Below are 25,064 nucleotides of genomic sequence, written 5' to 3'. Positions count from 1 at the left end.
AATTGCTACAATATAAGTTGGTTTCAAGGTGGTACTTAACTCCACAAATATTGAGCTATGCCCATAAAAACACTAGTCCACTATGCTGGAAAGGTTGCGGCGCCATGGGCTCCTTTGTTCATTGCTGGTGGTCATGCCCCAAAGTGCAAGCATTTTGGAACATCTTAATAACTACTATTGAAGTAATTGTAGGGGAAACCATCTCTCACACTCCAGAAACGATATTGTTAAATCTTGATTTGAGAAACAATTTCTCCAAGCTAAAATCAGAACTTATTGCTTTATTGTTATTAGCGGGTAAATTACTTCTTGCAAAGCACTGGAAGACAACTAAGATACCATCACTAACTCTTTGGTTTCGCAAAGTATGGGATATCATAATCCAAGACAAAATTGCCTCCCAACTAAGTATTGCGGACAACCCTAAAACGGGTACACACTTTGTAGAGAAATGGTTTCCCTTTTTGGACTTTGTTAACAAGAGTGCCACTAAAAAATGCAAAATGCCAAAAAAGTATTTGAATTTTATTATTTATTGATGGTCATTCACTTTAATTGTAAAACATGTACCTGGCAACTGGTTCCTGAGAAAGAAATGGGTTAGGTCCCCTTCCCCCACTACCCTCCCCTCCTTACCCCCCCCTTTTTTTATTTTCTCTTCTGTATTTACCAACATTAACACTATGAAAGTGCGTATACATGATGATTTTGTTTTTATAACTCTGCTTGTGTAATATATACTTAAGTATTCAGTCTACATTTATGATATATGTTTGAACTGTTTAATGTTGTTGCTATTATAAAATAATAAATTTTAAGTTTTAAAAAACTGTGGGTGCCGTCTCTCGCTTGTGTATGTGATGTGTACATGATAGGCATGGGTTCACATTCCAGCGCTGCCAGAAAGCTCCATGGTCGGTGAGGTGAAAGTGCTGCCCAGAACCTTTGAGTCTCTGCCCCACAAATGAAGCTAATGTGGAGGCAGGCTTCGATGTGTGTTCAATAAGAGTTCACAAAGTCTCTGTGTGTGTAAAGCTATCATCAATTCATAACCAATTTATGGCAAGACAAGAGACTAACAGGTGGTTTTCCATTAGCTGCCTCTGTAGAACAATCCCAGACTTCCTGGGTGGTCTCGCATCCAAATATGAGCCAGGGGCATCCTTACTTGGCTTCCAAGATCTGACAAGATCAGGCTAGCCTGGGTCATCTAGGTCAGGCGTTCATAAAGTCTGGGATCCAGTTATTTTAGGCCACCGACACTGCCACCAATAACACAGAAACCACTTCATTCATTGTAAAACATTTTTATTTCTTATCAAACTAGAAAAGGGATCCTTGCACATTTCAAACTGTAGACCACCGCACCCCTCCCTCGAAAAAAGTGCTTCAGTTGCAGAGGTAACAATCTGTTTTATTTGATGATGAGCTGGGTAATTAAATCAGAATCCAAACAGTTAACTTGTTTTATTGTATATGCTTGGAATGGTGAAACAGATGTGGCTGCAGAGAAATGTCCCAGGGATTAAACGCCAAAGTCCTCATGAGTTCCCACTGAACAAAGCTTATAAAAACACTGTGTAGACTATGTAAGGCCCATTCACACATGCAGGGATATCACCAATATTTTTCATCCCTTGAGGAATTACAGTTGAACACTCGGTTTAAAAACTGCAATTGAGGGGACAAGAAAAATATGGCACAGAAGTACGGTTTGTGGTATTTGATATGGATTCAGTCACTCAGACGTGCCTTGAATGCTGTAGATAATAATTAATGTATCAGTCAGTCCAAAACTAGAATATCAAAAATATCACTATCTGAGGGGCTAAAGGTACAGCAGAAGAATTCAGCATCATTCTCTGCAAGAGTGTGGCAAACATTAAACATAGTTAAGAGAACAGAACTAGAGGTTTAAAGGGCATAAAATAAATGAAAAGGGGGGCAGCCGTATTTGCATATTGTACATGCTAAAAAACTTCACTGGGCCAGCATTCCTTATTAAGTCAACTGCTGATCTCTCATTAAAGCTATCAAGTGTTTCTTCTGTGTATTTTGCAAGATTAATTGCTTAGTTTTTTTTTAAATCATGATGATTTTTAGTAATACAACAAGGCTGTTTCCAAAAGTTTATCCATTACAAACATACCGTAAAAAAAATGTACAGAAATTCAATGAAATAAGTTGTGCATAGTTCTGTAAACACAAATCATTCTCAAAGAGATGGTTGTTATCTAGCAAACAGCTAAGATGCAGAGTATTTGCACTGCAATATTTAGAGAAAGTCCATTTAGACAAAAAACAAAGGGGAAACTCCACGGGTTAGATCTCACTAATTTGTTCTGCCAGTGCAACAGCTTTCCACCGGTGAACATATATGAAGCTGCCTTATACTGAATCAGACCCTTGGTCCATCAGTCAGTATTGTCTACTCAGACTGGCAATGGCTCTCCAGGTTCTCAAGCTGAGGTTTTTCACACCTACTTGCCTGGACCCTTTTTTAGTTGGAGATGCCGGGGATTGAACCTGGGACCTTCTGCTTCCCAAGCAGATGCTCTACCACTGAGCCACCATCCCTCCCCAAGTGGAAGGAGCAGTCCCGATGAGACGGGCTTGCATTGTACTTGGGGAAGACTCTTTCAGCTGGAGGGAAAAGCCTCTGCTACAGGAACGGATTCACACGATCTAAGGCTCAAGCACCTTCATCAGGTTTTTGGAGATGCATGTTCCAGGTTAAGGAGGCCCAGGGCACGGTAGGCCCAGGGACCCCTCTGCCTACCCTTGTCCCTTCCCTTGACTGTGCATCTTTCCTTCATCTGCTCGGGAGCCTCCCCCCTTTGCCTGGCAGCACTGGGCATGTGTGTGTGGCTGAGGGTGCTGCCACCATGACTGCCAGAAGCACCATTGCTGTGCAAAATTTCCACTGTGCGCCAATTATGATGGGCAGAACATTTGACTGGGAGCACAGGTAGCGGAACATCTGAGATCAGGTGGAGGAAGGGTAGGCGGCAGGAAAGGTATGTGAGTGGGAAGGGGTGTTGGTTGCAGTGGGCCCCCACAGGCCCTCGTAGCTGCCCCACTCCACCAGTATGCTGACACCAGCCCTGCCCTGGGGCAAAAGTTCTGTGGCACAAACAAACCACAATGCAGCTCCAGGGACTGCTTTCTTTGTGCATTCTATGCCTAAATGCTTAGTTTTTAAAAATCCCAAGCATAAATGCACTTGCCACGTGAGTTGGGCAATGTGAAATTATAGCATATCTACATTGCCCCATGCCAGGGCCATAGACTGCCAGTGCATTCACACAGTGTGTGAGTGGGTGAGCAAATGTGAACTGCCACAGAAGCTGGCCAATCCAATTTCATGCCAAAAATGCAAAATAATAATAATAATAATAAATCAACAGATCCTCTGCCCCCTCTTCCCTTGAAACAGAGAGCAGCATTTGGCTGAAAAAACCCTCCTTAGCTCACTTTCCAGCTTGGAGTCCATGACAGAAAGGGGTCTCCGCACCTTCCGTCATGATAGACAACCTCCTCCATTTTTCACTGCTGGGTGGACAGAAAGGGGAAGGGCAGGCCCATTTGCTCAAACAATATCAGCCAACACAGCAGGGAGATCCACAGGAGCACACACATGGGATTGTAACCAAAATATAAGGTAAATGTGTAAAATGATCAGAAGAGGTTAGGAGCTCATAATCCCATGAGGCCAAAGGATGTGCCCCCATCCTGCCTGCCAACTCGTACCCTTTGGCAATGATGAAATTCCCCATTTTTGGGCTGTTCTTCCTCAAAAAAGGCCATCTCTCTCCAATTCAGCACCCAAGGCTCAAATCTCAACCTGACACACTAGCCTTTTTTGTTTTTAAAGGGGGGGGGGGGGGAAATCTGCACTTTGTAATCAAGAGAGGCATGAGGGAGGAGAGGTGTGTAGAGAAAATGACCTTCTCATGGGCGTCATATAACGCACATCATCAAAACGCGTCAACTCAACAGTTTTCCAGTAAACCAGGGTTTCTGGGGTTGGACAGGTTCTTTTTTACAAAACATCAGCGGAAATCCATATTGCAGCTTTAAAAATATTAGTCATTTTTACCGCTTCTAGTTTTCTTTCCTTTTGGAATCAAGTTAGGGGGGGGGGGAAATCATTGTATGAAAAAAACAACAATCCATGAGATCAATGAAAACGACACATAAAAATAACATTTTTGCTTCCCCCTCAATCAAAAACAAGTCTTGTAAAAAAAAAGTCTTTGTCCTGATATCTCCAAAGAAAGCAACATTGAGTTCAAGTTTCACTCTTCCATCATAGCCCAGGCTTCCTCAGCTTTCTGATAGTACTGGTTGGCCAATCTGCCTTTCATGGCTTCTGTTGCAGCTTCTGCGGCTTCTGTGTACAGCTCACCTGGGAAGACAGGACAGGGAAGAATCATATGAGGAGGAGAAAAGGAAAATGGTTTGTTTGTCAGACAAGAAACAAAATGGCTGGATATCCAATGGGGTTTCCACCGTGGCTGGAACACTGCCACCCAGTGGGGTGACCGGCTTGCCCCTGTAGTTCAGCTCTGCCCCTAACAGGAGTTGGGGGAAACCTCGACCCCTGGCACTGTGGAAAAGGGCAAAAGTATTTGCTGGCTTAGCACAAGAGCAGGAAGTATTGCCCTTGTTCAGATTTGGCTTTGTGACACTGTTATATCATCACGGTGGCTATGTGATCCCTGACTGTGTGGCTTATGTAGCACCAAAGCAGCTGCCAAGGAACGCAGTAGAATGGACCAATATGAAAAAGCTAAAGTTGTGATGGTCTTTGGGGAAGTGTTTCAATTTCTGCCCCAAACCACTTTTTGGATCAAAATGGTTGCTACCAAACATTCAGTGCCTATTCAGCCATATTTTTAAATGTATACAAGGAGTTCATTGATCCAAAATACAAGGAGTTCATTGATCCAAAAAAACCCAAGAGGACACCTGAGCCCCTGCAGAGAACTTTAGTTCAGCATTGATGTTCAGGAGCAAGGCCAGGCCAAGGGAGTTACTTCCAGGCAGAATTGAGCCCCTGCTTCTATCTAAGGGATTAACCATCAGACAATAGTCTAGGGTTAAATTAGTGTGCCACTTTGTTGAATTACATATCTTCACCCTTCACCCTCAGTTAATTGTTCAACCCAAAATTTAAACACAAATAACACATGCACATGCTTTAAAAAAGGAGTATTTTAATTCTCTGGAATTGTAAAATTCTTTGCAATTTGAAACATTGAAGTCCTTCTGCATAAATGCACACAGACTAGAGAGGTACCTGCTCTCTGCGGGTCCTTGTCCAGATGAAACCCTCCTGTTGCCAATACCTCTGCTTCCCTCGCCAGGAGCAGGTACCGGGGTTCATCTTGTGTTCCGTCGTATTCCCCGCCCTCATCATAGTCTGTCATGTTCAGTGCTGCATCATACCAGTGCAGGGCTTCCCTCCAGTCTCGGTCTCTGGGTAATTTAAAAAAAGGAGGTGGGAAAAAATTCAGCAAGCCTCAATTGTTAGGCAAAAAGGGCATATTTTTCTGGGCTTCACAGCTCAGTATTAACACACTAGGGACTTTTAAGATGCAATCTAGAAAAGGTTTTAAGAAGTGGTTTATGTGTCCAAGACTTGCACTAGCAGCCAAAGGCAGAACTTCCTTTAAATGCAACGCATAAAAAGAGCACCTCACCTATGGAACTCTTTACCTGTCTAATGGTTCGCACAGTGGGATCCTGGCAACAGACTGTCATAGTTTATCAACAGCTTTTCTGTAAGTGTAACATAAAATAAAGTAATTTCTATACATTCAAGTAGGTAGTCTTGGTCTGAAGCAGCAGAATGAAGTTTGAGTCCAGGGGCACCTTTAATTCAGGGTATACGCTTTCATATGCAGGCACACTATTCATGCACATGGAAGTTTAGACCCAGAATAAAGCTTGTATTTATTTATTTTCACTTATATTCCACCCTCTCCACAAACAGGCTCAGGGTGGATTACAACAGGAACTTCACAAAATCATTAAAACAGGAGAACATCCTGACAGACCAGTTCCTCAGTGGAACAGGCTTCCTCGGGAGGTGGTGGGCTCTCCTTCTTTGGAGGTTTTTAAACAGAGGCTAGAAGCTCACCTAAGCCGTCGTGCTGATTCTGTGGACTTAGGCAGATCATGAGAGGGAAGGCAAGGCTTAGTTCTTGTGGCCCTTTCTTACATCTCCATGGAAATGACTTCACTGAGTCAGCTGAAGCCAAGCAGCAATTTTTCTCCTGGCCAGGGATCCTGGAGGGTTTTTTGCACAGAGCAGAGGGTCACTGGGGGCATGGGAGGATATTTGTGAATATCCTGAATTGTGCAGGGACAAATGACCCTGGAGGTCCCTTCCAACTCTATGATTCTATGAGAAGCACAATAATTTAAAAATCAGGTAGCACTATAAACAGAGAAATATAACAATAATTGTTGGTCTTGAAGGTGCCACTGGACGTAAGCTTTCTTCTGTAACTTCCATAAATATTCTTATGTACTCCCCACTTCCCAAAGCTGCCGTGAGTTTCCGGGGCTGCAGAGTTTACCTTCTTTTGTTATATTTCCTCTGGTGAAGACAGACCTAATCCTAGAGGCAAAATTCAACCTGCCTCAGAATATTAGTCAGATAGCCCTTCCAGGACTGCCCCTGGTTTCCAGCTAGCTCCAGAAAGAGAACTGTTCCATCTTTCTATCCATTAAAATCACTTGGGGTTGTTTCTCTTTGTCCCTTCCCTTCAACTGGAGGGTTTCCATTCTCTCAAACAGGTCTCCCACTCCAAAAGCACACACAAGAGACTCCCAGTTGTAAGGAGCGGCATTTTCTGTTAATATCTCCTAACGGCTAGAACATCTAGCAATTGTTCTGCATCGTGAATCAGTCATCAGCCTAACAAAAGGATAACCAGTCAGGGATCCTTGTCAAGCAGTACCTGTCAGGGGCAAGGTTCATGCCTGTGTCATATGCTCTTGCAACAAGGATCATGGAAGGGCGATCTCCTGCTTCTGCAGCTCTGTGCAAATAATCAAAGCCTTTGGTTCTGTTTTCTGGGCTGTCCTGCAGAAACAAAAATAGGTTGGGGAAAAGCTAAATGGAACATCATAGGACATCACCATTCTTTCTTATATGAGTGATTTTCATCACTTGGGAGGTTTTGTGTTAATGCTGAAGACAGGAAGGCAATTTCAGCCAAACAGAAGAGAGGGAATGTGATGGACTATCAGAGGTTAATGCCTCACCATTTGAGAAACTTTGAGTGACAGGCTTTTCAAACCGCAGTGGGAGTCAGTTAAGGAATGATAGTTGGGAACTGACAGTTGAAGAGACAGTTAAACACTGATTATGGACTGGGAAGGAGGCAAAAGGAGTGAGAATCACAGAGGAGCCCATTCAAGCTGAAAGGGGAAATTGTTTCTAGTGAAGAGAAATAATCCCTTAGTGAAAAGGGAGTTAGCTCTAAAGAGGGGAGTCATTCCTTGGTCTGTATATATAGAAGGATTCTGGGGACTTGCTTGTACATCCCTGCCTTCTAAATGCAAAGTGTCAGTGAAACTCAGAAAACTATGCTTGCAAATTAAAGCAGAAACTGAAGGAAAAGGCTGTCTTCTCAGAGTTTCAAAGACCTTGTTGAAAAGCAAAAACACTTACTTGTTGGCAACATATTAGCTGGATTTAGTGTGATTACAAAGTTACCTCAGTTTTTATCATCTGTTCACCTCATACATTCTACTCTTGATTCCACCTGACCTTTCCTCCTCTAAGTTAAATAAAACATTTTGTTTATTTTAAACTTCCAAAAGCCTCTTGTGTGCCATTACAGGAGCAGGTGCAAGTGATTTTGTCTCCTCCCTCAAGTCGCTGAGCTGGGCCAGCTTCAAAATAGTTAATGTGGAATTCACTGCCACAGGAGGTGGTGGCGGCCACAAGTATAGCCACCTTCAAGAGGGGTTTAGATAAAAATATGGAGCAGAGGTCCATCAATGGCTATTAGCCACAGTGTATGTGTGTATATAAAATTTTTGGCCACTGTGTGACACAGAGTGTTGGACTGGATGGGCCGTTGGCCTGATCCAACATGGCTTCTCTTATGTTCTTATGTTAATAAAGCAACAGGCTGAGACAGCCATAGGCCAACAAATAGGAATAAAAATATATGTGCAGGCCCACTTTCTCTACCTCAGCATACTCTACCTCAGAGGGTGGCTGCTAGGATGAAACAGTGAAGGGCTATGGATGTGTAACTGTGAGCCCCTTGGGAGGAAAAGCAAGATAAAAATATCAATTGATAGACAGTAACAGATGCTATTTACCTCCAGATTGACCTCTGAGAGAATGTGATGGGGCAGCTGAGAATACATGAGACCTAACCCAACAATGGCTTCCAGCTCTCCACAGTCAGCTGCATGCTCCAGGTGGAAAACGGCGGATTTGTGATCCCATTCCTGGTCTTTCTCACAGAAACGGCCTGCCTCATGGTAACGAACCATGGCCAAGTGGACCTGCAAGTAAACGGAAGGAAAGTCATGCCCAGTAAGGATTAAATGGAGACCATCCTGATAGCCACAAAGTGGCTGAGCTCCAAAAAACACCAAAACTCTATATACATATGAACATATGAAACTGCCTTATACTGAATCAGACCCTCGGCCCATCAAAGTCAGTATTGTCTACTCAGACTGGCAGCGGCTCTCCAGAGTCTCAAAGCTGGGGTTTTTCACGCCTATTTGCCTGGACCCTTTTTAGTTGGAGATGCCGGGGACTGAACCTGGGACCTTCTGCTCACCAAGCAGATGCTCTACTACTGAGCCACCATCCCTCCCCAAATACTGAATGTATTTCCCAAAAATATTTATTGGCTGCCTCTCGAATAAAAAATGGGATGGAAGTGGATATACAATATTGACAAGGAGAACCCCCCCTCCCAAACTCACCTCATGGAACAGAACTCAAAAATCATCACTGTATCCCCAAGGGTCAAGTGCTATGTATTTAAACAGACATCAGCACTCAAGTTTGCTTAATGCATGTTGCCTGGGGAACAGGGCATATTTTCAATATGTTCATGAAGAGTCAGTTCCACAGGGAAACTAATGGTAGGTACAGATGTGCTTGAAAAACCAAGCATTGCTCACTCAGCTCTGCAGAGCACATTCCCTACATTGTTGTCTTATGTATATATAATAGTCTCCTAATAATTGGAGGGGACATTCTGTCCACAAAACAGACAAGGTGCAGCAGAATGCTGATTGGCTGGGGATCCTGCCATATCACAAAGCACCTTCCTCTCCTCCCCCCTGGAACAGTTTTTCGACTTGAAAAACACACCACTGGGATTCCTTGTTTTTTTTTTCCCATATTGTGATGACAAACAGTTTTATTTACATACAACAATTAGAATAATTCTCATACAAATCATAATAATCAAAATAATAACATATACATTATTGAACACGAACAACATAAACACATAGATACGACACATAACTACAAAACAGATCCCCATTCACACAAGGAGTGAGAGGGGTTAATCGGAATAAGTTTCTGTTACTCCATAACAAATCCTGGATTCCTTGTTTCAAAAACAAAAATCAGGGGCTGTTGATTGTTTAAATGTATAACTGCGCAAGCTGTGCTTTTAAAACAACCTAACAATCAAAAATGGAAACAGGCCAGCAGAAGCCAAGCTGGCAAGTGAATTAACCTGCAACATTGCAGCAAGTACAACTGGAGGGAATCTGCCACCCTCAGCTCATGAAGCTGCCTTATGTTTAGCTGGACCATTAGTCTCTGTTGTTTACTCAGACTGGCAGTGGCTGTCCAGGGTCTCAAGGCAGAGGTCTTTCATATCACCTTCTACCTGGTCCTTTTAGCTGAAGGTGCCAGGGATTTTCAGAGTGAAAAGCAGATGCTCTGCCACTGAGGCACAGCCCCATCCTGTGAGGACAAAACCATAAAAGGCATGCCCCTTTGGGGGCTGAGGAAAATGGCAAATCACCCTAGAAAGCTACACCTTCCCAGTGAAGTAGGTTGGTGAGGCGTCTACCCTGGGCACAGAGATATACCACCAAAAAGTACCAGATGGATCTCTAGAAGAAGGAGGACTTGTTTCCCAGGACACCTCAAAAACAGGAAGACACCATCATTCAAACATCTCACCTCCTCCTGGTCTCAAAGACATCCCCAAGGTCACTGGCTTATGCTCTATTGTGTGAGTGGAAATCCCAAAGAGAAAATGCTCTATAAATGTGTCCCATTTCCATAATGGAGGTGTGTTTATGCAGGACCTTCCTTAGTGCTAGTAGCTCCAACACGGGAAATGAAATAGAAAGTAACCTGAAGATGAGATACCATGAGGGAGAGTTTTTCTCATGCACAGGTCGATAAGGGTATTCCTTCCCTAGGGCTGGACCAAGAGGTTTACTTAAATATTTGGCTCATTTAGATGGAACTAGCTTTGGCAGGATGGGCCATCAGTTCAGCAGATCACTAGCACAAGTACAAGGGACTGTGGTGCTCAAACCTTTCCAAGGATGGACTTCCCAATTTTCTTCTCCAACTCCAGGGCATTGAGTCTCTGCACTTCCACTGCAACACAGGAAGGTCTGTGAATGTGAACTCGTGCAGCGTTATAGAGATTCCATTTCTCCACACTGACCTAAAACCAGGGAAAAGGTATCATGATTTCACCTCAAAAATAGGAAATGTGTCATCCTGTTGACATTCTTGTTCAGCAACCCCTTTTTAATGCATTTACACAAAGTGGTTTGCAAAGTAAAAAACCAAGCTGTTAAGTGCCGGGCTTGAATCTTCCATGGCCATAATTTCCTGCCATCTCTGGACAAAGATGCGTGGCGGCTTCCCACACTCTTGGACTTACTGATGTCCTGAAGGTGGCAGGGATCTCTGATCAACCTCCCACCCCAGGTGTAATTTAGATTCAAAAGCAGCTTCAGGGGACACTCAGAAACTTCATCTGTAAAGTATGGTATTTTCCAACAACTAAAAGCAATTCTGGGGAGGTAGGGAAGAAGAAAATATTGGATTTATACCCCATCCTTCACTCTGAATCTCAGAGTCTCAGAGCGGCTCACAATCTCCTTTACCTTCCTCCCCCACAACAGACACCCTGTGAGGTGGGTGGGGCTGGAGAGGGCTCTCACAGCAGCTGCCCTTTCAAGGACAGAGTCTCAGAGCGGCCCACAATCTCCTTTCCCTTCCTCCCCCACAGACACCCTGTGAGGTGGGTGGGCCCGAGAGGGCTCTCCCAGCAGCTGCCCTTTCAAGGACAGAGTCTCAGAGCAGCCTACAATCTCCTTTCCCTTCCTCCCCCACAACAGACACCCTGTGAGGTGGGTGGGGCTGGAGAAAGCTCTCACAGCAGCTGCCCTTTCAAGAACAGAGTCTCAGAGCGGCCTACAGTCTCCTTTCCCTTCCTCCCTCACAACAGACACCCTGTGAAGTGGGTGGGGCTGGAGAGGGCTCTCACAGCAGCTGCCCTTTCAAGGACAGAGTCTCAGAGCAGCTCACAATCTCCTTTCCCTTCCTCCCCCACAACAGACACCCTGTGAGGTGGGCGGGGCTGAGAGGGCTCTCATAACAGCTGTCCTTTCAAGGACAACCTCTGCCAGGGCTATGGCTGACCCAAGGCCATGCTAGCAGGTGCAAGTGGAGGCGTGGGGAATCAAACCTGGTTCTCCCAGATAAGAGTCCACACACTTAACCACTACACCAACTTGGAGACAGTTTTGATTGGGGAAATGGTACATGGAAGTGAAGAAAGTCCTAATCCCTAACAGGATCTTGCAGCTGCTTTTTGTGGTCACATTATTGGCGGGGGCGGGGGGGCTGGATCCCTAATTTCTCACATGCTCGGGTCTTAACAGCAGCCTTATCACCCACCCTAGCCTGATCTTGTCAGAATCTGGCTGCTAAGCAGGGTCAGCCATGGTTAAGCACTTGGATAAAAGACCACCAGGGAAGACCAGGGTTGCTGCTGTGCAGAGGAAGGCAATGGCAAGCCATTTCTCAGCACCTCTGGCCTTGAAAATCCCATGGTCTTGGGGTCACCACGAGTCAGTTGCAACTTGATGTTACACTATTATTATTGGCTCACAACACAGCCAAGAATGTGATACAACAGGCATGCTATGGCTACGCAGGTTTCCTCTAAGCCCTTCGAGTTCAGAGGTCATGCCCACGAATCCACACAACAGCCTAAACATTCCAAGCAAGTAAAGCCAGGCTGCCCTCTTCCAGACTTGGATCCACCTAAGCATGGGAGACGATGGTCCCAATGCAATGCTGTGCAGTTGTGCTTCCATTCTTATGGACTACAGTGGAGAATCATGAAAATGCTCTCTATACAGATGCTGCAGCAACAGGGCAAAGGCAGACTCCACCAAGACAAGCTTCTTTACTTGCGACCCAGCACTGTGATCCTAAGAAGAGTTACCCCCTTCTAACCGCACCAAACTCAACTCAGGGGTGTAACTCTGGTTAGGATTGCACTGTTAGTCTCAAAGCAATTTGGCAATCCACTTTATTTAAGGTTCTTCCCCTACCCGAACCCCCCATTATGTGAGTGGACAGGAATCGTCTTATTTGCAGGCTCTCTTTTGGACTCACCAAAGCCTGGAAGTTGTTTATGGCAGCTATCGGGCCTGGGGTGGGGGCCCAGATCTGTATATCATAAAAAGGGGTTTGTTTTGCTGCAGTCCTCAAAACTGATCTCCCAGGAGAAAGCTCATTAATTGCAACAAAATCTGCAGCTAACAGGAGCTCCTGGAATCCAGCAAGCTCATTTCTTCTCGTTTAGAAGATTTTGCTTTTGTACCGCTGAAAGTTTTGGGTAACAAATGAATGTCTGCAACTTACTGTGATGTTATAGTAAAAAGATTTCAAAAATCCTTTGTTTTAGAGCCTACAGAGAGACTTTGAGAGAACTCTTAAGAGCTGCCATCTTTTGGACACAAACCACAACCACATGGACAGAGCGAAAGACGCAGGACTGAATGAACACTAAACAGAGCCACGCAAAAGGCCCAAAACTCTGTGCAAGGCAAGAAGTCATGCAGAATCACCAGTGTGTTCCGGGGTCTGGGTTTAGTGATCACAGAGGATTTATTTACCAAAGCATTTCTCTAATAGGGAGAAAAAAAAGATTGAAAAGTGAAAAGGAAAGGAAATAAGCAAAAATGAAATACAATTCAGTATCTTAAAAGTGGAGGGGAATTATCTGCTTTCAGAAGGATGCAAGCTGGAGAACCAAACCAGAAGGGCAGTAAGCTGACAAATGAGATCAAGCAATCATCTTCAGAGATCTCATCTTTTATTTACCCTTGCAGAACTTCCCAAGCTGTCCTCGTCAGATTCGTGCCTTCGGTTGAGGTTGGAATGGGCCTGCGTAACAGATTTTTAAAACGCACAGTTTAGCCCATGTTTGCAGGGCAGCAATTAAGAGAATGTTCATTTCCTACACCCCACATATTCATGCAGCCTTCGGTTTTAAAATCCATAACTCACTAAAAGAATTAATTATGTTGATGCTGATAGCAGCAAAACGTAGCATGGCTATAGGATGGAAGGAGCTGCCAAGTTTGACAACTTGGTGTATTAAACTTTTGGAGTACTTTGTTTTGGAAAAGTTGGCTGATATTATTGTTACTCTTAAAAAATCTGGACTGCATTCATTATTAGATAAATGGTTGCCCTTCTTGGATTATGCAAGCAAGTTTTTGTGCTTGGGCACGATGCACATTTAGATAGTACTGTATTATCATTACTGGCATTTCATTAATTGTCAATACTTGGTCACTCATTGCTTTTTCTGTACACTGTTCCATGTGTGTTAATTCTGTAACTATTTATTTTTCAATAAAACTGTTGAACTGGTTTAAAAAAGTTGTGGAATTATGCATTCCCTTCACAATGATAAATATTTCAAATATTTAAGCTGATCCCCCCCCCCCCCCCAAGGTTAGAGGCCACGCTACACATGACTTTGGAATTCCATGACTGCAGCTTCTTAGAAGTGTTGGTCATAAAAACAAGATGGACTGGGAAGAAGGATTTGAAAATTTCTCTGCATACCCATACAGCTCCTTTTAGCCCTGCAAGGGGAAAAAGGTACAACCTGTGTCTGTCTTTCTCTCCCTACTAGAACTAAAAGCTACTTTGAGAGTGGGGGGTTGATTTAGGGTTGCCAGCATCCAGGTGGTGGCGGGAGATCTCCCGCTATTAAAAATGATCTCCAGGAGACAGGGATCAGTTCACCTGGAGAAAATGGCCACCTTGGAAGGTGGACTCTGAAGATCCCTGGCACCTTCAGCTAAAAGGACCAGGTAGGAGGTGATATGAAAGACCTCTGCCTTGAGACCCTGGACAGCCACTGCCAGTCTGAGTAAACAACAGAGACTAATGGTCCAGCTAAACATAAGGCAGCTTCATGAGCTGAGGGTGGCAGATTCCCTCCAGCATTATACCCCATCCCCCAAATCTCCAGGTATTTCCCAAGCCAGAGTTGGCAACCCAAGGTTGATTAGGAAAGTGGTTTGTATATAGAAGTGAGACCACCTTCAGACAACCAAAGAGATTATGCTTCACATGTTCCAGGAGTGAGCTCACATGCTCCTTCTCCCTTCTCATCCCCCCCATGCCTCACCAGTGTGGAAATAACAACAGATTGGCCAGGGAATAGGTCTGATCAAAACTCTGGTCAGGTTGTTTTGAAAAGTTTGGTCATGAAGGAATTATTTGTAAGTGGGAAGAAGGTGTTGCAGCACAGCGTTAGCAAAATGCAGAGTTCCTAAGAAATCACAAGAGAGGGTGACACAAAGGTTGGTTGCTGTAGCACTGTGTTCTAGAGTTATCTTGCCAAAACAAAGATGTGCAGGCACACCCCATAATCAAACAAAAAGAATCATTTGCTGTTTTTATCAGGGTATAAAAGTGTTGTGTAATGGTTCCAGCAGCCTTGGGTTTTACACTTTGGGTGATACCTCTCAGCTCCTAACAGTTGTTAGCCTCAATAAAGATTATCTTTCTCCCGATTCTGAGTCCAAAATTGTTCAAGACTTTGCAATTTGGCATGCCATTCAAATGGGTCACTTTAACAAACTATGTTTGTCTGCAGAATAGGAAGGGCATGGATCCACCTTACCTGGGTGGGAAAGCAAATAATTTGCATTTGACTCCCCTACAGAATGAGGTGTAACTCACTCAAGGGGCTCATTCTCCACAAAGTCAGTATTGCCTTCTCAGACTGGCAGCAGCTCTCCAGAATCTCTGGATAAAGTCCTTCACAGCCCCTGTGACCTAATCTTTATAACTGGAGATACCTGGGATTGAATCTGGGACCCCTCCTCTTGCATGCCAAACGGATGCTCTACCGCTGAGCCACAGCCCCTAGACCAGAAGAACTTGAAATAAAATGAGTTACCCTTTCTCGGTGATCCAGGTCTTCCAGATCACTCCTCTTTTCACTCGGGTATCCACTGTCACCTCCATTTTCAGAGTCCTATAATGGAAAAAAGCCCAGAGCAAATAAGGACACAACAACACTATTTTCTTTTCTCTCTCAATAAGCAAAGAAGAACCCCTGTATTACAAACAAGTATTGTTTCAGACAAGTCAGCTTATAGCCTTGTTTCTCACATCCTACACAGCCCTGGCCTCGGGTCACAATAATACACTGGAAGAATATATTTGTCCACAACAACTATTCATCCATAGGAACTAAGTCACTCACAAGCCCAAAAGGACAAACGGTAGAAAAAAGATCAAGAGGGGTCCCCAACCTTTTTGAACCAGAAGGCACTTCTGGAATTCTGAAACTGCATGATGGGGACAGCCACAAAATGGCTGCCACAGGAGGCGGAGCCAGCCATAAAATGGCTGCTGCAGCTTAACTTCAGTCATACAGTGAAGATCCTTGTGCTGTGGTGGCAGCTGCTATTGGAGCAATGATTTTAAAGATCTGCACAGCCAATCAAATCTCCAATGGCCAATCAGAAGCCTTGCAGGTTAAAACCCCAACTGGCTCTGCCCGCTTTATAAAAACATTTGGCAAGGACCAGGAAAGGTGTTGGCGAGTGCCATGGCCCCCATGGGCACCACACTGGGGGCCCCAATCAAGAGAATTACTGACAAAAAGATGCTTAAAAATTTAGAAGACAGGATAGAGAGAATCAGAGGGAAGAAAAAAGCAGCTGGACAGCTCCCTGTTGTGCACAGGCATAACTCAGGTGGAAAAGTCTAGGACTGATTTCCCACTCGCCTTACGCCGCTCTCACGCTCCTCTTCTCAGCGGGGCTTCCCTCTGATTTCACACTATCTGCCCTGGGGCTGCAACTAGCTTTGCCTTTTTCATGCAGCAAACAGAAACTGGTTTTTAGAGGGAGAAGGGCAGAGGGGATGATTCTTCATTGATCCCTTAACCACCTCTTTTGTTCTAAAATTGGAACCCTCCACCCTCTGTTTTCTAGATATTGGATTTATATCCCGCCCTCCACTCCAAAGAGTCTCAGAGCGGCTCACAATCTCCTTTCCCTTCCTCCCCCACAACAGACACCCTGTGAGGTGGGTGGGGCTGAGAGGGCTCTCACAGCAGCTGCCCTTTCAAGGACAACCTCTGCCAGAGCTATGGCTGACCCAAGGCCATTCCAGCAGGTGCAAGTGGAGGAGTGGGGAATCAAACCCGGTTCTCCCAGATAAGAAGAGTCTGCCCTTTCAAGGACAACCTCTGCCAGAGCTACGGCTGACCCAAGGCCATTCCATCAGCTGCAAGTGGAGGAGTGGGGAATCAAACCCGGTTCTCCCAGGTAAGAGTCTGCCCTTTCAAGGACAACTTCTGCCAGAGCTATGGCTGACCCAAGGCCATTCCAGCAGGTGCAAGTGGAGAAGGGGGGAATCAAACCCGGTTCTCCCAGATAAGAGTCTGCACACTTAACCACTACACCAAACTGGCTCTTCTAGGTGGCTGGGCCACCTCAGTCTGCCACAGCCTTCAAAGAAATACTTACCCTTTGGTTGTCAAGGCCCTCATGATCCTTGTGAACCAAATTGTCAACTTCATTAAAAACAGGCCAGTCTAGGAGGGAAAATATCGTAAGTTTTTTTTATGATTATTGGGCCTCATATGGCCAAGAAGAGACAGAATCTACATAGTTGCCAAAGCAGTTCCACCAAACACTCTTAAACCTAGCTTCACGCTGCATTTCTAAAAAATGAATGATTGTGGCATGTCTTTAAATTACCTTTCCCCCTATCTTTATCAGATTTTTTAAAAATTAGCCAGGTATATCCCACTTTTCTCCTCAATAAAGACCCAAAGCAGCTTACAATTGCACTCTCTCCTTCTTCATTTTACCTTCACATCAATCCTGTGAGGGAGGTTAGGTGGAGAGTGTCTGACCGGTGTAAGGTCACCAGTGAGCTTCTATGGCAAACTAGGGACTAGAACCTGTGTCTCCCAGATCCTCCTCTGACGCATGTTGGCTCTAGTTCCTACACTTGTCATAGCCCCTGGAATTGCACTGGGTTTGGATTCACAAACTAGCTGAACCAGAACAATTTGATCTAAGCAGATGTGGCTATTAATGGGACACACAAAAATTAATAACTAGATTTGAGTCTGGTAGCACCTTAGAAACCAACAAGATTTTCAGGATATGAACTTTGGAAGGTCAAAGCTGTCTTGGCCAGCCCTGACAAAGGGAGCTTGGACTCTCAAAAGCTCAACCCCCGCCCTAAAAAAGAGCTTGTTGGTTTCCTTTATTTTAATAATAAACTTCTAACAATTTTTAAAAATCCTATAAATCCACAGCGATAATATATATATATCAGTACAAAACAAAAAACAAAGTTTAACATCGTGGCTGATAAAATTAAAATTAGAGCAAACAGCAATGCACCTGATGATTTGCAACCAGAACCTGGAGGTAAAATAAAAGTAAGTCAATAAACAGCAGGGGTGGCCAAACTGCGGCTCAGGAGCCACATGTGGCTCTTGCACCTACATTGTGTGGCTCTCAAAGCTCCCACCACCCTGTCAGAGGACTTGGAAAAGGCTTGTTTGGAGGTTCTAGAAGGGGAGTTCAGCTATCGGATAGTCTTGATCAAAGAACAGTACACGCCTTCTATCTGGGATGGTCGTCCTCTTCCAACGAGCGTGCAGCTTCAGGAGGGACATACATGGAGCGGTGAGAGAGGTAGGGGACACCCGCCTAGCCAGTCAGATCAGCTGACTCAACCCTGAATCAACAGCTGAATCTGTCAATGGGGTGACAGATGTCATAGCCAGATCACCCTCAAGTCCAAGGAAAAGGCATTTCTCTCTTTAAATCACTTCTCCAAGCCATGGCAGCTGGCAGCTTGGAGAATGCATTTAAAGCTGCTTTCTTTCCACCTCTCCTCCCCCCATCTATTTGCCTTCCTTCCTTCCTACTCTCAAACATCTGCTGTTTATTCTATGTGGCTCTTAGGTTAAGCAAATTTGACCACCCCTATATAGCATTAACGGCTTGAAGTATGAACACATCAAGAAGCCAAAAAATCTAATACTTGGAACCAAACGGCCATAAAATTCAAATAATAAAAGTCTTATTCTTGTTGTGTTAAGAAGTCTGTAATGTTATCTATGATACAAAGATCTTGAACTTTCAATAACCAACTATTAACCAATAATTAAATGTTTAGATGACTTCCAGTATTTTGTTATTACCATTCTAGCAGCTGCCAACAATTGTTCTATAAGTTCTAAAGTAGCTGTATTGTAATAGTTGTATGTGTTGGATTGTTATTGTTATATTAATATTAATAAATTTATTTAAAATTGAAAAAAAAAAGTTTACAGTCACGCCAGAGGTTCATAACCAATAGTTCCATAGTAAATGGCAATTTATACCTCGTAATTTTAAAAACTGTATTTGACACCAAGGGCGTTTTCGCACTGACCTTAATCGGGAGCGACGTCCCTCTTCACCGCGCAGCATCTGCGCGGATTTCGCACTAATTGCTCCGCAGAACCCGGAAGAGCCGCAAAGTCCCGCGGCTTTTGCGTCGCAAATGTAAACTGGCCAAAAACCAGTTTATATTTGCGACACAAAAGCCGTGGGACTTTGCGGCTCTTCCGGGTTCTGCGGAGCAATTAGTGAGAAATCCGTGCAGACGCTGCGCGGTGAAGAGAAATGTCGCTCCCGATTAAGGTCAGTGCGAAAACGCTCCAAATCTTGTTGGTTTCTAAGGTACTATCAGACTTGAATCTTGTTGCTTTGCTGCAGACCAACAAAGCAGGCCTCTGAAGCAGAAGTTCGACAGACCAGCAGAACAGGTATCTGCTAATTCTTTTTAAAGCTCTGCTAAGCCCTGTCCTTCTCCATCACATTTTACTTAAAGCTGTTTCCCACAGTGCTCTGGCTTGCAGTGGCAGCATGAAACAGATTACACACATAAGGCTGCCAATCTCCAGGTGGGACCGGGAGATCTAAAATTACAGCCAATCTCCAGACTACAGAGATCAGTTCCTCCGGAGAAAACAGCTGCTTTGCAGGTGGACTCTTGTGTTGTTATAGCTGCTGAGGTCCCTCCCCAAATCCCACCGTCCCTACACTCTACCTTCAAATCTCCCATAAATTTCCCAACCCAGATTCGGCAGTCCTATGCGCATGTCAACTCCCTGGCCTTTCATTATTGGGGAGGAAGTACAGTTCTATCTCCCAGGTTGCATACTATTGGCTGGCTGCAGGAGGGCGCTCACACATCCACACACACAGAGTAAGCAACTGCAACAGGCAAACGTGAGCCTCCATTACGCCACCTCAAAGACCCTTGAGCCTAAGTCAACATTGTGAATTTTCTGCAAACCTTAAAAGACCTTAAAAGAGACCAATACTTCATAAAACTCAAAGCATGCAAGAACTTAAGCCAAGAGGGTCTCAAAGCTTATTGAGCCTTGCATTTTGAGAAAGGGTGGTAGGAGCCACCACCAAAAGGCTGCTGTGGGTAATCTAACCAAACTCAAAATGCCTATCATGGGGGCGTGGCCAACTACAACATACTGGAAACCTCCAAGCCAAATATCCTCCTATGATGGAGGTGGCCATTTCCAAATGGGTATTTCCTGCAGGTGATAATTCTGGGACTCTTCTCAGCCTTCAGTGCAGTAGAGGGTCACCCAGGGCTGCCCTTTAGGAAAGAAGTCAGTGGGTGCCAGGAACTCATGGGGAGTACCACACTGGAGAATCACTGCAATAACCTGCAAAGCACATTCTATCAGTTATCACGGATTGATTCCAAAATTGCTTCTCAGATCTGTACTGGCAAGATGCCAATTCAAAGCCCATGGCATCCAGTCATCAATGAAGGAATAAAACTGTTTCTGAAACCTGAAAGCCAAAGTTGTTATTAATGGGTGCCCAAGCACACTAACACCTCATATGAGCTTTAGTTAATGTGAGAACCATTATGGCCTTCCTGCCCACAATACTTTAAAGCAGATCAACTAATGGAATTGAGGGGACAGAGAAGAAAGAGGCAATACCAAGAAGAACAAAGAGCTCCCACCTCCATATATGGGAGACCAAAAATACAGATTGTTGTACTGACTGGAATACAAGGCAGAAGACAAGAGCTCTTACGAAGCATGTCAATCCTCTGGCTATGGGGTGTTGCCGAAGAAGGAGAGGAAGGTAATGAATCGAACGCCACATCACTCATACTTTCATCTCCAGAATTTTCAGACAAACGGAAAAGTAAAGGAGGCCGGCTGCCGGAGATGGTTCTCACTCGGGCACTGCCACATTTCTCTTCTGTGCCCCGCACAACTGTCCGTGCTGATTCCTTCAGGAAAAAAAATAATATCTGTGTGATGTTTTCAATATAGGGGGGGGGGGGGGGGTTTGCATGTAGTTTAATGTTTTCTGGCATGTAATTTAATTGCACTTATGGTTTTTGTATTCTTAATTGTATTGATGGTTTTTTTCATGTGGTTGGTTTTTAAAATGTTGTATTCTTCATTGGGTCTCTGTGAGAAAAGTAGACAACAAATGAAGTGGGCGGGGCTTGCTCTGGCTTCAACAGTTTCCCATTCCATTAAAGTGGATCTAGGACAATCATCCTTTACTTTCAGATCACGACAGGTTCCTTCACTCCTCCTGCTCCATTACCCTCCCTCAGCCTACTCTTTCCTCACATGACTCCTTCTTTTCTCCCTTGTGGCCCCTTATAAAACTCAAAGCATGCTGGGGGGAGAAGATAAAGGAGATTGTAAGCCGCTCTGAGTCTCTGATTCAGAGAGAAGGGGGGGATATAAATCTGCAATTCTTCTTCTTCTTCTCCTTCTCCTTCTTCTCCTCCTTCTTCTCCTCTTCCTCCTCCTCCTCCTCCTCCCCAGAACTGCCTCTAAGGCCCTATGCCAGATCTCCAGATGCCTTGGTGTGCATTGCAGCTGGTACTCCAAATCACAATGCCATCCAAAACACATATATTTTTAATATTTCCTTTATTAAAAAAACTCATACATTTAAAAAAATCAAACACTGAGAATAACAACTTTAAGATTTCCTAAATTACATCATAAAAACCAATATCTTCCCTTATATCATCAAATCACCAGTTGGTAGATATGATTTTTGATCACTTAAATAATGTAGCATAGGAGCCCAGATATCTTCATACTCTTGAAAAGAGAAATTGAATTCATTCTCAAAAAAAAGAAAAGAATTGTTCATAATTTTGCCCATAATATAATAGTGCCAAAGTTTCTCCTGCCATAAAGTAACAGAGGGGGGAAGTGATGATTTCCACCTAGCAGCAACAGTTAATCTAGCTGTATCTACTAATAAGGAAATTCTGCTGTTTAAGAACAGAAAAGGGCCAAAAGGCCAATAATAAGAATTCTGGGGTAAATGGTGCCACGAGATTCAACGTCTTTTCAATTTGGTTTGCAACCTCCTTCCAAAATGCTTGGATTACAGGGCAAGACCACCAAATCAGAACCTATTTGGCCACAATTTTTCCAGCAGGGGGGGGTTATGAGTTTTGGTCATTTTATTCAATTGCACTGGAGTATAATACCAAAATGTAAACAATTTTAAAAATTGAAAACAAATATATTTTAAATGGATCCAAGCGGGCAGCCATGTTGGTCTGAAGCAGCTGAACAAAGCAGGAATCAAGTCGCACCTTTAAGACCAACTTAGTTTTATTCAGAACGTAAGCTTTCGTGTGCTAAAAACACACTTCTTCAGACGAGGGGATCAGGTTTGTTGATTAAGAGAGCAAATTGGCTGGGATCACACGGTGGAACAGTGTGGCAATTTAGAAGGCCATTTGGTCTGGACAGCCATAAAAGGTAATAAAAGTTTCCTGCCAATTGGTGTTTCTGCAAGTCTAGGTAAATCACAAAAGGACATGTATTTCCTAGTTGTAGTCCACCTAATTTACTTCTTGATTGATTGATGTTGAGAAGTAAATTAGGTGGACTACAACTAGGAAATACATGTCCTTTTGTGCATTTTATTTATTGTTTTCGCTGTTAATTTTAAATTGGTGTTTTAACTTTGATATGTAGGTTTTTATTGTTATTTTTACATGTTGTGATCCGCCTTGAGCCCATTTATGGGAAAAGGCGAAATATAAGCCTATTAAATAAAAAATAAAAAATAAATTTAACTTATGAAAGAGATTCCTTATCTGCAAATGCCAAAACTATCCCAAAGTGCACCCCAATTTATTTTCCACCATCCCCTTAGTAATACAATCATCTGAATTAAGCCAGTAAAAAATACAGTCCATTCGTTTATAGTCCCAGGAATAGGAAGCCTTAGGTTCCTGTCCAGGAAGAAATCACCCCTGTGCAACAGAGGTCAAAACTGGTGAAATTCCTGGGGCTAATTTTGATTTTATTGAATCCCAGATCCTAAGTGTATTTTTCAGACATCTACATTGAGAAATGCCTGATGGATGTGATTAAGAATTGGTCCAAATCATTTGGGCTAATGTAAGTGGTTTGATATAATTTGTGTCAATCTACACACACTTCTCCTAAGGTTGCCTAGATAACATTTTTACAATAGAGGAAAGGTTCATTGCTCAACAATAATTTGCAATATTAGGAATATTTAAACCCCCTTCTCTGGCTGGTCTATTCATAATACCAAATAATACCATAATAATACCATAATCCTGGCTTTTTTGTGTGACTCAAGCTCTACACATATGAACACATTATACGTTTTCCTGCTCCCCCCCCCCCCCCCAATACGTTTTTTTAAACATGATTTGCAGAATCTGAAGCAGAAGTCAGAGCTTTGCCCTGCTGTGTGGATTTTGCTAGCTGCTTGGCAGTCAGCCATGTTTAAAATCATACCCAGTGTTTTTGGCATCTCATTTCACAAAGCCCATAAATTACTGCAAAACAGGGGAAAGACTTACAAGGAGCTTACTGCTATGATACAAGGCATCGTTCTCGTTGGCAGAGAGATCAAATGGCGTGAGGCCCATGCTTTTGCAGATCTTGTTGCATGCATGAGAGTGGAAGAACAACGCCATTCCCCGGACACCTAGGAATATTCAAAGAAGGCTCATGAAGAAATAATTTCAAAACACAAAGCCCTAAGACCTCTACAGGGAGCTGTGTATGCTTTAGCACCCCCCCATTGCTGCTCTCAGAACTCCCATAGACTCTAAGATGCTGCTTTGCAAAGGTTTATGTAGCATTATGAAACATCTTTTTAAAAAGGCACCCTGGCGACACATGAAGCAGCAGCTATAACGGCTACTGCCTCAAGGAACGGAACACTGAGCTTTCATGTAACAAATCTGCCACATATAACAAGGGGAAGATAATAATTTAATGATTATGTTTTACCCCCATTTCCACCCAGGAGCTTACAGCAACATGAATCATTTCCCCATCTATCTTCAGAACAATCCTGTGAGGCAGGGTAAGCAGAGATAGGCAGTGGCAGCCCAAGACAGAGGCAGAAAGACAGAAAGCAAAAGAGGCAGAGAGAGAGCCTGGCCTAGCCTGAACCAGGAACTTGAGTCTGCTGAATTCCAATCCAACCACTACACAACAATGGCCTTCAAAAGTGACTGGCAGGGAAAGGATGGCGGCACTTCCAGAGTGCACGTCCCTTCAGTGGTGCAAACCACCTCATCCCCAAAGGCGCTTTGCGACACAGAACAAACTATCAAGGCTCTGTTATTCCATGGCAGTACTGTAATCATCAGTCTTTCCCCACTGTGCTACCAAGGCCACAAAACGTCAGGCTGTTTTTTTTTACCTAAGTTGCCATCTCCAAAGTCTGTGCCGCTCTCCGTGTGGATCTGAGGGTCTGTGTAAAGGTCTCCAACGCCTTGGATGTCAACGATTATCAGTTGGTGCCCTGATCGTTCAAATGTGAAGTGGCTAAAAGCCTGTGGGGGAATCATCAGGTAGCATCAGCCGAAGTGAGAAGAGGCCTACTTAGGAGGTCACTGCTGCACTTTGGCAGTCACTGTAATACAGGACCAACAATGGAGGAAGCCACTTCCATGAAATAACTCTCCATAAAGGCACAAGACCCCCAAGGGGGAAGTTGGGATCTACGGGTTCAAACTAACTTATTCCTCTGGTAGCCCCTTAAAGACCAATAAGATTCAAGAGATGATAATGATAATTAAGACTGTAGATTTATAAGAACATAAGAGAAGCCATGTTGGATCAGGCCAATGGCCCATCCAGTCCAACACTCTGTATCACACAGTGGCCAAAAATACACACACATATACACACTGTGGCTAATAGCCACTGATGGACCTCTGCTCCATATTTTTATCTAACCCCCTCTTGAAGCTGGCTATGCTTGTAGGTGCTACCACCTCCTGTGGCAGTAAATTCCACATGTTAATCATCCTTTGGGTGAAGAAGTACCTCCTTTTATCCGTTCTAACCCAACTGCTCAGCAATTTCATTGAATGCCCACGAGTTCTTGTATTGTGAGAAAGGGAGAAAAGTACTTCTTTCTCTACCTTCTCCATCCCA

General features: G+C 43.9%; 1 protein-coding gene across 2 annotated transcripts in view; it reads right to left on the bottom strand.

Annotated features, from left to right (window-relative positions):
• Positions 1–1,291: 1,291 nt before the first annotated feature.
• EEF2K (eukaryotic elongation factor 2 kinase) overlaps positions 1,292–25,064 on the bottom strand; it is a 42,581-nt gene continuing 18,808 nt past the window's right edge. The window contains exons 8-18 of one of the 2 annotated variants that reach the window (XM_060260776.1): positions 24,325–24,457; positions 23,471–23,598; positions 20,674–20,875; positions 17,059–17,126; positions 15,477–15,554; positions 13,376–13,438; positions 10,560–10,694; positions 8,350–8,538; positions 6,972–7,096; positions 5,303–5,481; positions 1,292–4,408 (exon numbers count right to left, since the gene is read on the bottom strand). In XM_060260776.1, coding sequence (XP_060116759.1) covers positions 4,299–4,408; positions 5,303–5,481; positions 6,972–7,096; positions 8,350–8,538; positions 10,560–10,694; positions 13,376–13,438; positions 15,477–15,554; positions 17,059–17,126; positions 20,674–20,875; positions 23,471–23,598; positions 24,325–24,457 — 1,410 coding nt within the window. In that variant the 3' untranslated portion in view covers positions 1,292–4,298. The remainder of the gene's footprint in view (positions 4,409–5,302; positions 5,482–6,971; positions 7,097–8,349; positions 8,539–10,559; positions 10,695–13,375; positions 13,439–15,476; positions 15,555–17,058; positions 17,127–20,673; positions 20,876–23,470; positions 23,599–24,324; positions 24,458–25,064) is intronic. The other variant, XM_060260777.1, reaches the window with a different exon arrangement.

Source organism: Heteronotia binoei, chromosome 20 (assembly GCF_032191835.1).
Source record: "Heteronotia binoei isolate CCM8104 ecotype False Entrance Well chromosome 20, APGP_CSIRO_Hbin_v1, whole genome shotgun sequence".
Classification (NCBI taxonomy): domain Eukaryota; kingdom Metazoa; phylum Chordata; class Lepidosauria; order Squamata; family Gekkonidae; genus Heteronotia; species Heteronotia binoei.
The sequence above is the reverse complement of the archived record's forward strand: the minus strand, read 5'-3'. Positions and strand labels throughout refer to the sequence as shown.